The 17,551-nt window shown below is 50.9% G+C and overlaps 6 protein-coding genes across 6 annotated transcripts; 2 read left to right on the top strand and 4 right to left on the bottom strand.

Moving 5' to 3' along the window:
• Positions 1-273: 273 nt before the first annotated feature.
• KD926_007811 (GTPase GUF1) lies at positions 274-2,328 on the bottom strand (the record flags this gene model as incomplete). Its single annotated transcript, XM_053100699.1, has 2 exons — positions 274-1,537; positions 1,592-2,328. The coding sequence occupies 2 exons, from the start codon at positions 2,326-2,328 to the stop codon at positions 274-276; spliced, it is 2,001 nt and encodes a 666-aa protein (XP_052955711.1).
• Positions 2,329-2,586: 258 nt separating this feature from the next.
• On the top strand, positions 2,587-3,645 carry KD926_007812 (spindle checkpoint protein MAD2; the record flags this gene model as incomplete). Its single annotated transcript, XM_053100700.1, has 8 exons — positions 2,587-2,635; positions 2,689-2,714; positions 2,766-2,791; positions 2,849-2,887; positions 2,944-2,972; positions 3,026-3,171; positions 3,222-3,295; positions 3,354-3,645. The coding sequence occupies 8 exons, from the start codon at positions 2,587-2,589 to the stop codon at positions 3,643-3,645; spliced, it is 681 nt and encodes a 226-aa protein (XP_052955712.1).
• A 203-nt stretch (positions 3,646-3,848) lies between these two features.
• KD926_007813 (DUF218 domain protein) lies at positions 3,849-5,012 on the bottom strand (the record flags this gene model as incomplete). Its single annotated transcript, XM_053100701.1, has 4 exons — positions 3,849-4,427; positions 4,517-4,568; positions 4,667-4,774; positions 4,906-5,012. The coding sequence occupies 4 exons, from the start codon at positions 5,010-5,012 to the stop codon at positions 3,849-3,851; spliced, it is 846 nt and encodes a 281-aa protein (XP_052955713.1).
• A 964-nt stretch (positions 5,013-5,976) lies between these two features.
• Positions 5,977-10,279, bottom strand: KD926_007814 (uncharacterized protein; the record flags this gene model as incomplete). The annotated part of the gene is made up of 10 exons (XM_053100702.1): positions 5,977-6,069; positions 6,124-6,735; positions 6,805-7,046; positions 7,098-7,492; positions 7,543-8,069; positions 8,124-8,226; positions 8,668-9,181; positions 9,243-9,355; positions 9,416-9,585; positions 9,647-10,279. The coding sequence occupies 10 exons, from the start codon at positions 10,277-10,279 to the stop codon at positions 5,977-5,979; spliced, it is 3,402 nt and encodes a 1,133-aa protein (XP_052955714.1).
• A 1,320-nt stretch (positions 10,280-11,599) lies between these two features.
• On the top strand, positions 11,600-13,904 carry sly1 (syntaxin-binding protein; the record flags this gene model as incomplete). Its single annotated transcript, XM_053100703.1, has 4 exons — positions 11,600-11,639; positions 11,703-11,925; positions 11,982-12,364; positions 12,418-13,904. 4 exons carry the CDS (start codon positions 11,600-11,602, stop codon positions 13,902-13,904), a joined length of 2,133 nt encoding a protein of 710 aa, XP_052955715.1.
• Positions 13,905-14,955: 1,051 nt separating this feature from the next.
• Positions 14,956-16,182, bottom strand: preB (alpha-factor pheromone receptor STE2; the record flags this gene model as incomplete). Its single annotated transcript, XM_053100704.1, has 2 exons — positions 14,956-15,332; positions 15,426-16,182. 2 exons carry the CDS (start codon positions 16,180-16,182, stop codon positions 14,956-14,958), a joined length of 1,134 nt encoding a protein of 377 aa, XP_052955716.1.
• Positions 16,183-17,551: the final 1,369 nt, after the last annotated feature.

Below are 17,551 nucleotides of genomic sequence, written 5' to 3' on the forward strand. Positions count from 1 at the left end.
ACCTGCCTAACTACCCGAACAGGAATAGTCAGCTGCTGCTCCCGCCCCCTCCGCCGTCCCATTCAATCAGCATGCAGAGACAAGACAAACCATGCATTCAGTCCGCATGGGGCAGCCTGGACAGCCTGAGGTTGAATGCGATCTATACATAGAGCTCAGTGACATTCATGTCTGTTCCAATAAATTTTAGTATAATCTCAAGACTAATTATACACCATGGTAATAGTTCCCCGCTAGAATATAATACACACTATACAACTGGCCCTCCTGCCTCTACTTGGCCAGGAAAGCCTGGAATGCTTTATGTTCAATCACCACGTTTCCGACCGCGCGGAGCTTCTTGCGTCCCTCTTTCTGTTTCTCCAGCAATTTCCTCCGTCGACTGACATCACTTGCATGGAGCTTGGCAAGAACGTCCTTGCGGTACGGCTTGACCGTCTCACGCGCCACAACCTTGCGCCCAACGGCAGCTTGAATGATGACCTCGAACAGCTGCCGGTCGACGTGCTGCTTGAACTTGGTCACCCACTGTCTTCCAAGTCGTTCAATCTGACTGTAGTGGACGATACGTGCAACCGCATCCACTGGGGCCTTGTTGACCAGGAGCTGGAGCTTAACAATGTTGCTGGGTTGCCAAGCAGACTCCTCGTAGTCCAGTGAGGCATATCCCTTGGTACCTCCCTTCAGCTTGCCAAAGAAGTCATCGACCAGTTGCGCCAACGGTATGTCGTACTTGAGAATTACCTGGGTCGCCGTGAAATATTCAATGCTCTTCTGCACGCCTCGGTTGGATTCGCAGAGTTCGATCACCTTCCCCAGATATTCGTCTGGGAAGGTCAAAGTAGCTAGGACGTATGGCTCTTGTAGTTCCGCGATTTTCGTGCGCACGTCATCCTCATCGGGGAAACGAGCCGGGCTAGTAATGATCTCTTCCCTGCCGTCCTTCCAGAGCACCTTCACGGGTACGGAAGGTGGGGTGATGATGATGCTAGCGCCATGTTCCTGACGAAGGCGGTCCTCAAACACCGAGCAATGTAGGGTTCCTAGGAACCCCAGTCGGAAGCCCGCACCAAGGGCCTCGGAAGACTCCTTTTGCACCGTAATACTCCTGTCATTCAGCATCAGCTGGTTAATGCTGTCCTCCAGATGCTCGAAATGATCCGCATCCATGGGATACGCAGCCACGAAAACCATTGCCTTCGGTTCCTCGAAACCGGGAAGCGGTTCCACGGCCTTTTCGGACCCAATCTTGGTGTATGTGTCGCCGATCTTGGCTTCTTTGCTGCGTTTCATGCCGGGGTTGAAGAAGATATATCCCACCTGGCCAGCACGAATGACAGTCTGCGAAGTCTCAAGCGGATACATGATTCCCACCTCGCCCACGAAATATTTAATCCCAGTCGCAAAGGACACAAGCTGATCCCCGGCTCGAATCTCGCCATCGAACACACGGACCAGGCAGATAACGCCCTTGTAAGTATCGTACCAGGAGTCGACCAGGAGCATTCGGAGGGGTTTTTTGGAATCGCCAATCGGCCTAGGTCTTGTCAGTACTAGCGTTACAGTCAGTCCAAATGCAGAAGAAACCTACGCTGGAATCTTCTCGACCACAGTCGGTAGCAGCTTTGCCACATTCAGACCGGTTTTGGCCGAAACTCCCACGGCGTTTTCGGTGTCGATTTCGAAGGATGTTCTCATCTGTTCGAGGGCCCGCTCGGGATCGGCGGACGGCAGATCCACCTTGTTGATGACAGGAATCAATTCCAATCCCTGCGCGAAAGCCAGATAGAAGTTTGCCACGGTCTGCGCCTGGATACCCTGGCTCGCATCGACCAGCAGCAATGCGCCTCCGCAACTGGCGTAACTCCGTGAGACCTCCGCGCGGAAGTCGACGTGGCCCGGCGTATCGACAAGATGCAACAAGTAGTCCTCCCCGTTGTGATTGTAGATCATGGTGCATGTCTGCGCCTTGACGGTGATTCCACGTTCCCGCTCGACGTCCAACTTATCCAACACTTGCTTGTTAGTTCCCGGCTGGATGGTCCCCGTCAGTTCCAGCATTCGGTCGGACAACGTGCTCTTGCCATGGTCGACGTGAGCAACGATACAGAAATTGCGGTATCGGTCGATCGGGATGGCGGCGATTCTCTGTTCAAGGTCGGAAACGGGTTTGGCAGCGGCCGCTCTTGAACGTGCCGATTGGTAAACGGCGGCGCTGGTAAAGGAACGAAGGTAGTTAAAACGGGCGGATGGCGCCTTGAGAGGGCTTGCAGCTGGGCATTTCTGCACCGCGCTCAGCCATCTGGCTAATTGCAGGCATCCTCGCATCTGGAGTGCTGCAATGGCATGAGAAGGAGGAGAGTGTAGGTCAGGGTGGTCCTCTCGCGCTTGTCGATGACAGCTGGATGGAGTCCGATTTGGCGGGCAAAAAAAAAGTGCGGCTCTGCGGAGAAAACGATTGGGCGGGCGGTCGATTGCTGCGGCGACTATCGGAGTAAACAAAGCGACGCTCGTTTTTCCCTCCACACAACCATCTGTCCTGACTCTCAACACCACCGATTTCAGTGATCTCCAGCTCATCCCATCATGTCCTCGACAAAAGATAAGTCCAAGGTCCACAAGTTGTCGCTGAAAGGTAAGGCATACGGGTCTTAGCGTTCGTCAGTGCGAAACTAACGTCCCCCGCAGGGTCGGCGAAGCTTGTGGCTGAATTCGTGAGTAATCCTTCCAAGTCAGGGATTCATGGACTATGCTGATTACACTAGTTTGAATACTCCATCAACTCCATTCTGTAAGCGGACGTCTATGTCAGTTGCGATTCAAAGATACTCATCAATCCCGCCCTTAGGTTCCAACGCGGAGTCTACCCCCCAGAAGACTTCACAACGTAAGTTTTCTTTCTCTCGACCTCTTGAGAAAAAGTTGCGACTGACATCTATCCAGAGTAAAGAAGTATGGCCTCAACATGCTCGGTTGGTCAATCTCGCTCCCTCCCACATGCCCTCTCGCTTACCGATCAATTCAGTCACCTCCGATGACCAAGTCAAAGCCTACATCAAGAAGATCATGTCGCAGTTGAACAAGTGGATGATGGGAGGCAAAATCTCGAAGCTCGTCGTGGTAATCACCGACAAGGAGACTGGTGAACATGTGGAGAGATGGCAGTTTGACGTATGTCACCCGACCCGAGAACCTGCTTGCATAGACTGATTGGGATCCAGGTTCAAATACACACCAAGCACAGCAAGAGCTTGGCAGCCCGAAAAGCTGGTGATAAGGAAAACGCTGCTGCAGGGTAATAAATATTCTCTATGCAACTTTTAGGAACGCAAACTAACTGTTCTTGTCTACAGAGATGCTCCCGCCCCTGCTACCGAAACGGTTGAGAAAACCGAAAAAGAGATCCAGGACGAGGTCCAAGCCATTTTTCGGCAGATCACTGCCTCTGTTACCTTCCTCCCCGTCCTCGATGGAGACTGCACATTCAATGTACTCGTGTATGCGGACGCAGACTCGGAGGTGCCGGTCGAATGGGGCGACAGCGACGCCAAGGAGATCAAAAACGCCGAGAAGGTGCAGCTCAGAAGCTTCAGCACAAATAACCACAGAGTGGAGACTCTCGTCAGCTACCGCCTTGCCGATTAAACTCGGCATTCTACAGTGGACTAGGAGGTGTTCTATACGGAGGCGTTAGGGATAACACGGAGGGTTCTTCCATTTGCTTTCATTTCGGGGGTTTCTGTACCATGAATTTCAAGACCATACGGCCGCAAAAGCCAAGAAGTTATCTACCATAACGACTAATGAGTATGCATTACTTTATTCCTCTCTTCACTCTCTTTTCGTCACTATTTATACCACGGTAAATGGTCCATCTTCGAAAACCACTCATTCCCACCCTCTCCCCCATCCCAACATACCAACTCCTCCACCACCGGCTCCAGCCCCAAGTCTCCAAAAACACCCATCTCCATCCCCGGATTCCACCCCCTCTTCGCTCTCTTCCCTGCCAGCTCCACCTGAACTCCATACCGATCTTCCTTCCAAAGCCCAATCCCCCTCTTCTCTTCTCCTGCAATCAACGACGCCTCCGACGTCACTTCCTCCGGCGGATTAATCCCAACTACATTCCCTTTGCATTGGCATCTAGACTCACGCCCATCTGCACCAGTGGAAGTGGAAGTGGAAGAAGCCGAGGCGACCGGAGCAAGTCCGATAGCAGGAAAATGGTACTCTATGAACCTCTTCCGCTTGAATTCGTGCGTCACGACAGTAACCCGCGTCGGATAGTTGCCGGTATGTACTCGAAACTTCAGCAGTGAGAAAAGCACATTCTGGTATGAATCTGTGGCGTGTGTTTCGGTTGTTATTTGTAAGGCGTTGATCCTGTCGGAATATGTGAAGTAGGCGTTATCTTTGGCGAGGTTCTGCGTGGTCACGGTGAGTATGTATTTCTTTGGGTCCGTTTTTATCTAGATATCGGTGTGATTTAGGTAATGTAAAGGGGAGGTCTTACACGATATGAATCACCCTCGGCGAGATCCGTCAAGGCTCTTTTTGTTGCGCCTCTGTTACATAGATCAATCAGTCTTAAGTAGCCATTCCATGCCACGTTATAAAGAATAGAGCCGGGATACAGGTAGTATATCCACACACACACACATACCCCGAAAATACAAGCAGACTTTCCGGATCCTCCGCCGCAGCTCGAAGACCTGCTTTGACGTGGGACGTGAAAGTGGGCGTTTCGCCCTTTTGGAAGGGCTCAATTAGCCTGTCTCGGTGTATATGTTTGCGTCAGCTAAGGATGAATTGCAGCAATCATCATGCAATGATATCTGGGGTTTATTTTGATTGTAGGGGTGGAGAGGTGGGATTATGTCTTATTTTTTTTATGCTTCTTACCATTCATCCTCTGAGATGCCCTTTGTTGATCCCCCGAGGTAGATTGCATGACAGCAGACGATGATCAGGTGGGTGCATTTCTGCACGTCGAAGGTGGAGGGGGGCATGGTTTTGTGGGATCTCACGGCTTCAGGATCTATATCTTATAGATACAATCGCTGTCTGGAAAAGGAAAAAATAAATAAACTTGTAAAATGTCTGTGGTCTCCTGAGGTGGTTCAGAAGTAGATGCTGCGACGGAGTACTGTAATAGTGTATCAGTGAGAGCGGGAGGATTCATGATGCCTCGGGCATCAATTGGAAGTGAGCGGCCCACCATTTTCTAACCCTAGTTGATCCCCGCCAAGGATATACTCTATATGTTGTGTGGTCAGAACACTGCTTCATCTTTGCAGGAGGCAACGTCGAGATTCAGTGAGGTTCGATTTTTACTTGTAAAATCCAGGGTGTTGTGAACAACGAGTCTTATTGTTGCAAGGCCTGTATCAGAATCTACAGCACATCGGCAAATCTACATGGAAAATATAATTCCTCAAAACACATTCTGATTCTGAGAATAAAGGCTGCGTATTACATGCATATCAAGGTAAAAGAGACAATCGTCCATCGCTGGATGCCATTCTAATGTAATGTACATATTTGGCTTGCCTTGTGGCGATGTCAATGTGCCTTGGCTGAGCGTCCGACCCAGCCACGCGTAATTCCATCATGAGAGGAAAAGCAAGGAGAGAGAGAAAGACAGGAAACAAAGAGAATAAAAGAGACATGACAGCTTTGCAAAAATCACGAAACTCCTCAGTGTTGACCCATGCACAAGATGCTTTCAAGTCAGGCACAACGCTAGATGAACAATGCCGAGTGGATGAATGTAAATCTCGTGAGCACAACAAACGCCGGAATATCCGCCAGTCGAACGCATTATCATGGAGTGATGTCGAGTAGAGGGCCTCTCATATGCAAGATTATGGTTATACATGAATTCATAGGGGAAACTATGAGAGTGAAAAGGGAAAAAAAAAAAAAAGTCACATGGGGTATCAGAAATGGGGGATTGAGAAGGAGAATAGTATATTAGTTGAGAGGGTCATGGCGGAAGGTGCAGTCATCTCCCTTGATGCATTTCCCTTCAGGCCAGTATCGGCAAGGAACCAAACCTGCTTTAGGCTATTGCATAGTCAGTAACGAGATCACTGAATAAATGTTCCACTGCAAACTTACGTGTTTTTTGCCTGGGCCATTTGGTCTGCCTCTTTTGGGGTGACCATAGCGATCGTCATCGTGTCCATCGTATCCATTGCCTTCGCGCATACGCTTGCGATCGGGATCCTCGTAATTACCTTGCTGTTGAGCAAAGTTGGGGGTCGCTTGCTGATTGGGGTTGGCAATCTGAGAAATGATGGCGGCAAGGTTTGGCGCGACATTAGGTTGCGATTTCTGAGGCTGAGGCTGCGGTGGGGGCTGGGGCATCTGTTTCTGTCCATTGATGACGGACAATAATTTTTGGAAATCAAGACCTTGTGTTGCGGGCGGTTGAGAAACCGGAGGAAACTGGGGCACCTGCAACACTGGCGCTTGGGCGGGTTGGGCAACCTGCTGTTGACGGAACATGCTGATTGTTCGCTCCAGATCAGACATCGGCGCCTGTGGTGCGGGCTGAGGAGGTGGCGGTGGCGGAGTCGACTGCTGTTGTAGAGGTGCATTCTGGATGATCTTCAACAAGTTCGAGATGTCAAATTGGTTGTTGCTGTTGCTGTTGCTGTTCTGCGTGCTCGGCTGGGCCAGAGGCGCAGGTTTAGGGTTGACCATTGAGTAATACCGCTCTTGTCGGGCCTGTAGAAAAGGCCAAGTCAGATGATTGTAACGTAAATTAAAAAGAACCCCGAATATGAAAAGACATACCTTGACCTTGTCTGGGAGTTCCCCGAAATCAACCACATCCGTGACGATTTCCTCGTCGGTCGGTGCAGGTGGCTCCTTCGGTGAGGGCGGGACTTCCGCCGGAGAAGTGTAAAACACCATGAGGGTGGTGGCTTCCCTATGATCCTGAGCCTCTTTTTCGGAGCTGGTAGGCTGTTTGTTGCCTCCGCGTTTCACAAAGTTCCCAGAACGGTCTGGAGACGTGATGTTTTCGTCATCGATTGCTAGACAAATCAGTAAAATTGATATGAGGCCAAGAGTAAGAAGTAACGTACCGGTCGGTTCATAATAATCAAGCAGAGACTCCTCGCGGAGACCGCCATCATCATCCTCGTCCATATCATCCATGTCTCTATGGAGTTTGAGTACGCTCCCTTCACCCTTCACATCACCCACTTCATGATCACCGAGATGAAGCTCCTCATCAGGGTCATGCGTGAACGTGCGAACTTGGACAAGCTGGCTATCCGGTTTCCAGGTAACCCGTAGCCTTCGTCGGGCCTCCTTCCGAAGTCTCTTCTTCCGCTCTTCTTCGGTCTCGGGCGTTTTGTCCTCAGCAGGTTGGGCGGGAGCAGGGTCCTTCTGTTTATTAAGGTCTGCCATTATGTCACCGAAAGATAATGCCGGCTTTGGAGCAGCCGGTTGAGACTCTTTCTTTTCAGAAAGGGCGCTTCATGGAGTTAGACATTGTGTTTGACATGACATGGGAAGACTTCTTACCTGGGCCTCGGGGTGGCCGCGGCCGCGGCCGCTCTCTCGGCATTAGAAGTACCGGGTCTCTTCGAGGCTGAGCTCAAACTTCCAAACAGGTTGGTAGGTTTGGGTGCAATAATGTTGGCTTTCGGACGGGCAGCAATTACCGCGGCTCCTTCTTGGGGTTTCTTGGCAGGGCCGTTGGCGACCACGGGGTTACTGGGCTTGGAGGGATTCTTGATATTGGACGTAACCACCATTTTCTTGGTGGCAGGCAGCCCATTGCTGTTGTCGTTCTCCCTCGCTCTTTTTGCGCCAGGAGCCTCGGTAGGTGCCGTATCAGTAGACGTGCCATTTCTGTTAGGCGACCCTTCCTTTGACCCCGGCTTCGCAGTTTCTTGCTTCCGTTTGGTAGATGCGGCAGCGTTGTCCAATATCTTTTGTGCCAGACCTCTAACCTTTACGCCACCTTTCTTGACAAATCTGGGCAAAAGTTTAGCAACGTTTGTCTTTTGGAGGGCCTCATCATCCATAGTCGTGAAACGCGAAAGCAACTGTGTAAATGTTAGTTGTCTGATCAATGGATATGCATAATGATATCGACTCACCTCAAGAAGGTTCACAGTAAGGACCCCGTCGATGTCAGAAGCCTGATGACGATCCAAAAGAAACGAATACATAGCAGACACTGCGATTGGATGTTCTCCCAGCCTATGATAATTGTGTCAGCATTGCGAAGCTAATAAGAATTCAAACACACAACGCGAAATTGAGGGCAAATTTGGAACACGGGTCGTCGTAATACAAGAACTCTCGGCGGCCAGTCGTTATCAGCTGGAGACTTAGTGAGCCCACTAAACGTTTAATTATGTGGCCAAACTAGCATCTCCGCAGAATACCGAGGCTTTCGCGCGATTCTTGACTTGTTCGTGTTTCTTTTTTCTTCTTCTTTTCTTTAAGGGACACAGCGGGACATGTATTGTCCTTGGGTGCACAGCATAAAAGCCACCCTTACTTATAAGCATTCCTTTAATGGAAATTACATGGGAGAGGCTTTCAATTCGTTTCTGACTTCTATGGCCATGACAACGATATGCCAGGTTCGTAGGGGAGTAGGAAAAGGACGGGGGTGGAGAGAGAAAAAAGACATACTTCTCAATGATCATAGGGTGGGCTCTGTCCAGGGTGGTCTTGACAACCACGTTCATTATGCGTCTCTGGGAGGCAGTTTCCTTCTTGAACTTGGCTGCTTTGTCGTTGTCGCCCTTATTCTCTGCCATCTTCATGGCTTGCGTCTTGTCTTTCCAAGCATCCCTTACTTTTTTGACGACATCTTTGAATGCAACTAGAGCACTCTTGACTTTGTCGGCGTTAGGTCGTCTATTACGGGGGAACCACACAGCTCGTAATGTATCATAATTGGCAGCTGCTTCAGGCTCAGTAGGACGGGAGGGGGGAATGGGAGATTTCTCCGGGGGCTCATGCTCAATCTCGAGGTCCGAGTCATCGGAGTCGCTTTCAGAGCCGGAAGATCCCGCCATTTTCCCATCAACCCTCTTACTACTCACTTTACCGGTAGCATTCTTTGGTAGAATCTTGGTAATCGGTATCTGTTTCCGTGCATCGGCCGCTGTTATTGGCAATGGGACTGCCACGGGTTTTTGTCCTATACCATAGATTAACGTCAAGCTAAAGGAGGAACATTGAGGGCGAAATCTCGAACATACCGTTTGCTGGCAAGAAAGCTTCCATACCCTGAGGGCGTACCGGGACGCCTTGGCTGCCAACAGCGGGCGGCCCCGCCTGCAGTTGAATATCATTCCGATAGAAATCAAAGACCCTGAGAGAGTAAAGGTCAGAAACGCCTCCAAACTAATTGCGATTGGGCCAGAAAACTTACTTTGGATCTTGAGAATCCTGGAATTCATTGGGGTTTACGTAAAGATAGTTGGAGAAAGATGGGTGATGATTAGTGGCCTGCGGAGTGTCTAGGAATTGAGGGTTGATGGTCTGATGGCCCGGCACATTGGGGATGGGTTCGGGAAATTCATGAGAGAGTCCCAATGGATGCTATTACGTATTAGTTCAGAACTCGTTCGAGCTGTGGAAAAAGGAAGAGGGGGGATCTTACCGCATTCTCGTCAGAAAAGGTTGTAGACAGAGGATACCCATTGATCGCATTTGAATGTGCAACCGGTTGATACTGCACTGGTTGCGGTGGCGTTTGAGTCGCCTGCGGCGTGGGTGATTGAGAAAAGGTGTCTGGAACGGCCAGATGCTGCGGAGGATAATAATTACGAGGGAATGGGAACGTCTGGTATGCGGGATTATCTGAGGGAGTCAAGGGTCGCGAGTCGAAGGACACCTGCCCCTGAGGATATTGATGCAGCTGACTATATTGTCCGGGAACTCCAAATCCATGAGGACTTCCCGATGGCAGGATCGGCTGATGATGCAGTGAATTGGCACGCCACGACTGGGGTGTAGCCGAAGGGTACATGCCATGGCCATGCTCTTGCTGAGGCTGCGGATGTTGTTGACTGAAAACCGGGTGATCCCAGCTGATGCCCATGGGCTGCTGTTGTGGTGGTTGTTGTGGCTGTGGCGGGGGCTGCTGGAGCCGTTGCGGTGCGGGATGTGCATGTTGATCGGAGGTGGGAATACACAAGGCATCGAGGTTGTTCCAATAATCCGGTGCCGAGCCAGAGTTTACGGGGGCACGGGGCAAGTCACGCAACATATTCTGCGGAGTGGACTGCTCCATCCTGGCGTGGTGAATGCCCCTCCGACGCGAGGTTCACCCTGGAGTGAACGAGAAATCAACGGAGAATGTATGGGCAGTACGTATTTTGAACCCGTCTGGGGAGTCACATGCACCCACGTGCTAGTGTGGCCCAAACAGGTAAAGATCGAACGGAGTCCCTTTTGGGATAGATGTTCCAGGGGTGGGGTCACCGGGAGGAGTCGTGATTGGTCGATTCCGATCGCTCCCACAGCAGAGCCGGCGTGGTTTGTCAGCCGTGGGAAAGACGCCGCTGAGGTGGGAGGTCAGGCGATTCCCGACAGTTGGAGTGTAGAGTGTAGTGGTAGGACAGACGGTGGCAAAGGAGACGGACACCTGGATGCCTGGATACCTGGATACCTGAGGTCCTTCCCTTCTCCTATCGGATGCAAAAGGAGGGGGCAGAGGCTTCTTAGGAGAGAAAGGTAGGTAGGCCGTGAGGAATATTGGCACCGTTATTTTCTTTTTTCTTGTTTTTTGCTTTTCTTCTTAAGAGAAGAGACGTCCACGTTGTGTCGGGCCCAATTCGCACCCTCTTTTAAGCAAAAAAAAAAAAGAACCGTGCTTGAATGCAACAAGTTGGCCAAACTCCACGAATACACCAGGTACTCCGTATAGTAGACGTAAGATCAATCCGGTCGCCTCTTCCTCTGGGCACCCCGGTTTCGGCTTCAAACTGCTTCTTGCCTGCACTTCTCTGTTTGTTTGTCCTTCCGATTGTACCTCCTAATCTTCTTGATGCCTTAAGAAATCCACCAGGTTCACGCTTTTCGCCAGAGCAGCTGTCTCTGCCTGTTCTTCACCTAAGATCTGCCTTCTTGATTTAAAAAAGAGGAAAGGATAGGGTTCTCATACAAGGAACCGCACTGTGCTGTAGTTAAGCAGCATAGTCATTCGCATTACGAGGAGGTGTTGGAAGGGAATGGGGGGAAGGGGCGTGGTTGGAGGTGGTGAGACTGGGAAAAAAAGCTCGGCTGGGCGCCTGCGGTCCCTTTACCGGCGGCCTGGGGACACGTGATGCTCGCCCGGGCGGGATTATGTCAGCCCTCATCAAACGGGAAGCTCCTCAGGATGCCAGGTGGAGAGTGCGTGTAGTTGGTGGATCGTGCTAGAGACAGCAGCCTACGTATGTCCCTGGTCCTGGATTCGCATGAATCCTTAACGGCCGCTTTAATTCAATTCACTTTCATTCATTGAGTACAACACTGGTGCATCCACTCCTGGATACATGTCATGAATTTGGTCCACTGCGGACAATCATCGTGAATACCGTTCTGGGGTGCAAGCTCAATTAACCAAACAATGGCATCGCATCCTATGTCGCTGCGAGACCGTCAGGTCGGTAGGTTCCCTATGCCTCTCCCAGTCCATGGCTGAGCTGTCGCCAGTACTGACAACTGTCCAGCCTCCATCCAAAAGATCCTCAATCTGAATCACGATACGAGTTCCGCGGAGGACGGCTCCCATGATCCCGCCGCCCAGGGTCTCATCTCCCACTCGACCCCGATCTTGAACGAGGATGGAGATCCGATCTGGAAGGTGTTGGTGTTCGATAATATGGGCCGGGATGTCATCAGCAGCGTGCTTCGTGTCAATGATCTGAGATCGTGGGGGGTGACGATCCATCTGTATGTACTTCTTCCGACCCAGGACCCTAGCAGCCGACTAACGAATCTCTTCATAGCAACATTCATTCCACTCGATACCCAATCCCCGACGTCCCTGTTGTCTACCTCCTCGAACCCACTCCAGCCAATATCCAGGCGATTACAAGAGATCTGTCCCACGGACTGTACACCCCCGCTTACGTGAATTTCTTATCCTCCGTGCCTCGGCCCCTTCTAGAAGATTTCGCCTCGGAGATTGTATCGTCTGGTGCGTCGGAGCATATTTCACAGGTGTTCGATCAATATTTGAACTTCATCGTCGCCGAGCCCGACCTGTTCAGTCTCGGTCTGGGCAAGGATGCCTATTGGAAGATCAACAGCGCGCAAACAAGCGATGAGGACCTAGATAGCATTGTGGACAAGATAGTCAGTGGTTTGTTCAGTGTCAGCGTCACTATGGGTATGTTGCACAGCTCATGCGCGAATGCTCCAATTTTCTGACTCAATGCCCAGGCGCAATCCCAATCATACGGTGTCCCAAAGGCGGTGCTGCAGAACTAATCGCAACCAAACTCGATCGGAAACTACGCGATCATATTCTGAATTCCAAGGATAATCTGTTCTCCAACAAGAAGTCCGCACCTGGCGTCCCTTCGTCTCGGCCCGTTTTGATCATTGTCGACCGCAATGTGGATTTAGTCCCGATGTTGTCGCATTCATGGACATACCAGTCCTTGGTTCAAGATGTTCTTCAGATGCATTTGAACCGGATCACGGTCGAAACCGCAGCGGACGAGTCGAACCCAGCACGAGGCGCCACGAAGAAAGCCTATGACCTCAACAGCAACGACTTCTTCTGGAAACGGAACGCCGGTGCTCCATTCCCTCAGGTGGCGGAAGACATCGATGCCGAGCTCACGCGATATAAGGAAGATGCAAACGAGATTACCAAGAAGACCGGCGCTTCTTCGATCGAGGATTTGCAGAACGACACGAGCGCATCTGCGCAGCACCTCAAGGCCGCCATCACCCTTCTGCCGGAGCTGCGAGAGCGCAAGGCCATTCTGGACATGCACATGAACATCGCCACCGCGCTCCTCAAGGGCATCAAGGACCGCCAACTCGATAACTTTTTCGAGCTGGAAGAGAACATCACCAAGCAGACCAAGGCCCAGATCTTGGAACTGATCAATGACTCCACCAAGGGCAACGAGCCGTCCGACAAGCTCCGGCTTTTCCTCATCTGGTTCCTCAGCACCGAGACCGAGCTGTCCCGCGGTGACATGAGCCAATTCGAGGAAGCGCTCACACGCACGGGTGTCAAGGACGTCAGTTCCCTTGCCTACGTCAAACAGGTTCGAGAGATCACTCGCATGACGATGATGACAACGGCCGCCCCCCAACAACAATCGTCAGACATCTTCCGTGGCTTCTCGTCGCTCTCAAATCGACTTACCGACCGCATCACCTCCGGTGCCTTGGGCGCCAACTTTGACTCGCTCATCTCCGGCGTCAAGAACTTCCTCCCCGCCAACAAGGACCTGACCCTCACCAAGATCACTGAATCCATCATGGATCCTACCGCCGCCTCTAGTTCTGCGATCGCCAAGACTGAGAACTACCTTTACTTCGACCCCCGCAGCGCCAACGCCCGTGGCGCCATGCCTCCTGCCTCCGCGTCCCGCAACGCCCCCTCGTCCGGACCCATAGGCGGCCCAGGTCCCGGCACCAGCGCCAGCTTCGGACAACGTCGTCAAGCCTTTAACGAAGCCATCGTCTTCACCGTCGGCGGCGGCAGCATGGACGAATACGGTAACCTGCAGGACTGGGTCGCTCAGGGCAGCGGACAACCGGGCAGCGACGGCGCGGTAGCCGGGAACCGCCCGGGAGCCGGTCCAACTAGCGGCCCTAGACGCAGAGTCGTCTACGGCAGTACGGACTTGATGAACGCCAACGAGTTCCTGGAAGAGTCTTTGGCGAAACTGGGACGGGAGAGCTAATGGTGTATGTAGTCTTTTTTCATTTCCCTTCTTCATGTCCTACTCGCCCCTTTTCTTTTTTTTTTTTTTTTTATCTCTTTTTTCTTGCAATGATAGGGGGTTATTTACTTTTCTTTCTGCGTGGTTACGGTTACGCATACGAATCAAGCAAAATAGAATTTGTCGAGTGGATTTATAATTAATGAAGTCGATTCTCGAACTCCCTTTACGTGTCTTCCTTTCAGTAATCTGTCTAATTATCTTCCCCTTTTCATCTATAACCCTCTGTTCGTATCTCCCATACGAGAGGCAATGCTAGGTAGGTATGGATGGACTAGGATCCCTCTGTCTAATCTCCTGGAAACAATATGATTTTGCACATGTAATAGAACAGTAAAGGGCAAACCCATGATAAATTGCAATCTGAAAGCGGTATAAAGTATAGAATTATGATCTCTTTGGAATTTCTACATAAGGACGTACCGCCTGAATCTATAGTCTGATGACTCTAGCGTGGCTCTGGCATAAATAGAGTATAGTTGAATGACACACACAAAAGGCAAACCCATTCTTCCTATTAAATTATTCACAATAACTATTCCATGCATACAGTCAATCTCAAGGAGTTAGATAAACAGGTGATTATTATTGTATCACTAATCCCAGAAGACAGTAAAGCCTCTCAACCGTAATGCAAGACGAACAAAAGAAATTGATGCACAGTGAAGAAAGGAAAGTTGGAACACAAGACGATTAAGTGAAATGGAAGAGCCACGACAAGGGCAAAAGGGACAGAAAGAGGAAATGGATGAGAAGATGCGATGAAAAGTGCAAGATAGGTTAGGTAAGGTAGGCATACCTCAGAAAGAAACAAGGCTAGGATGCATGAAAGGCAAAGAAAAAAGAAGGACTGAACAGAACTAAACGAACGCCTTCAACATCATCATCGTCGTCGCCACCAGCATCAACCCCGGGCTTGTCTGAGTATTCGACCGTTCGACTTGAACTGTTCCCCCTTTTTTGTCCTTCCTTCGTCCTTGTTGTACGTGCACACGGCCATGGTCACGACTGTCTAGACATCGCTCTTCTTCTCCTTCCGAACGCTACGGACCGAGATATCATGCTCAATGGCAATGCCATATCCCTGATCCACCTCGTCCTCATCCCTTTTCAAGACCTGCTGCAAGGAGCTCGGCGCTTTGGGCTGGTCAGAGTAGCAGATCGTGGTGCTTTGTTTTCCGCTGGACGACGTGGACGAGGACACTTGTTTGCCGTTGAAAGTCGGTCCGTTCCAGAGGTTGGCGCGCGAGGTGGATGCTCCGGTGCTGGATTGCGAGAGGGTCGTGCTGGCCCAGATGGACGAGAGAGGAAGGGAGAGCGTGACCAGGGTCAGGACGTTAGAGGATAGCTCGGGCACGGTCACGACGTATTGAAGTATGGAGAGCAGGGCTGGATGCTGTTAGTCTTCTTGGTACGTTTATGGGTTGGTCGGTAGGGTAAGATAGGGGCGTTGGGGTGGATGAGAGGGGAGGGAAAATGTACCTGGAATCACTAAGGTCTGACATCCCATAATGAAAATGACTTTCATAGGTCCGAGGTCCCTGACGCCGAGCCTTTTGCGAAGATGGATGGCGAAGCCAAGTTTGATGACGAACACGGCACAGAAGATGCAGATGCTGATTGTCAGGGTGATGTTGGCCGCGCTTTCCAGCCAATTAAGACTGTTAGGAACGGCGGCATCCATGATGAGCATCGAGTTCAGGACCATGAGTGTAAAGCGGAAACCCAGGGCCATAAAGGCGATCAAGCTCAGCCCAACCACCAGGGCGCGGCGATAGCGACGACGGAGATTTGCGCACACGACCTGGACTTGGAGCAGTAAGGACGCTTCAAAGCAGATCAACTGCAGAGTAGGGAAGACAGTTCCCAGGATGGAGTTAGCGTATGCGGATCTCGGCACTCTAGAGTAATCTCCTGAGAAATAAGGGTAGAGGCGCACGAAAGGCCCGGAGAAGAAGGTGACCTGGCAGACGGTACGACCGATGTTGCAGATCAAGGCGGCGGCATTCAGGACAAACACGGCCGAGCCACGCTTCTCAGGTCTGGTGAGCAGCAGCAGAACGACAAAAATGGCAATGGTGGCACCAAGCTGGGATGCATAGTTGATGCAGATGCGGATGCTGTACTGGATCAGGTTGGTGTCGACTTCGTCAACCGTGACCACAAACGGGGTGCCGTCCGCGTAGCGAAAGGTCAAGGGCTGGTCGAACGGGTCGAAATCCAAGGTCTTGTTTGCCATGATGGATCAATTTTCCACGATTGAGCTGAGGGGAGAGGTATGCGATATGCTGTACGACGTGGGAGCAAGTCGCGTGGTGAGGATGTAGTCCGGGATGAAATTGTTTGCTCTGGATCGGAGAAACGCGAAGGAAGAAACGGGATGGAAGATTGAGGAAGAAGATTAGGTTTGTTTAGAAAGGACCACCATGATAGATATTCGAGACGAAGGAATCCCATGTGAATCTCAACATTGTCGCCCCCGTCTGGCCACTCAGGCACTTATTCTTGGAGATTCATGCAGTGCAACACCTGAAACAAACAATGTATGCAAAAGACATTAAAGTCAGGTGTAACAATACTAACAGTGCAGGGGGCTTAAGACAAAGGCCATGATCAAGACTTTGTCTAGCTAGGTGACAAAGGTGACTGAGACTGGGATATGGTAGCTAAGACCAACAATATGAAGCTGCAACAGAACGAACAATATCAAGACGGGGTGTCCCAAACATGGCGCTTGCAGGTGGAGTTAATTCACACCTCTTGCGCCATCAGAGTTCAAGACTCCATGCCCCTGAGGGATGGGTGTCACTTTGGGACCGAGTCACTAATTAGACACGGGTGAATCATGGCGTCTTGCTTCGTGTGGCCCTAGTCGTCTCGTGTATGTCGACACGGGAATCATGGAGGGCACATCAGTCCCTACTCATTCCAGATTTTGGCTGGCATCAAGGAATAGGAGTCATCGTGGGGGGCACAGGCAAATTGGAAGTATCACTCCAAGCTCCACCATAAAACCCGTCGTTCTGTCGGTTTCCGTCTGGGCGCCACGCAGTACTGATGTTTTGGGCTCACATGGAGAGGTGGTCAGCAGACTAGGCTGGTTCAGGCTCTTCTGGAAGCATTGTCATGTCCGACACGCTGAACCACTACATTCTGCGGGGGGCAGCTAGGGTTAATGATGGGGGGCGCGTTGTGTTGCAGGAGCTATTGGAGACCACGATCTTCACCTGAGATGGTTACATCAGCTTGCGAGGTTGTGTTTTGGCATTTGAAAAAAGTAGGCAATCAAGCTGATTTGTCAAAGTAGTGATGATAGCAAACAGCTCTTGACCACATTGAGTGTCTCGACGCCAGCAATGAGGTTATTAGAGGAGGCCAATAGGAGAGGTCCACCACCTCTTAATAGTCTACAGAGATTGAAATGCAGTTTTATATCTATCTCTGATGGGTCGTCGCATCAATATCCAGGCCCGAGTGTTGACGTTGAAGTTGAAGCCGGACGCGAATTGGAGATAAATATAGTTAACTAGTTAACTAACGTATTTCCCCACCGAGTCGGCCACACCACCGAGTCGGCCACCGCCTACCAACTTCTAATTACTAGGGCC

The sequence above is a fragment of the Aspergillus affinis genome (genome assembly GCF_023601865.1).
Source record: "Aspergillus affinis strain CMG 70 chromosome Unknown NODE_48_length_219146_cov_87_397053, whole genome shotgun sequence".
Classification (NCBI taxonomy): domain Eukaryota; kingdom Fungi; phylum Ascomycota; class Eurotiomycetes; order Eurotiales; family Aspergillaceae; genus Aspergillus; species Aspergillus affinis.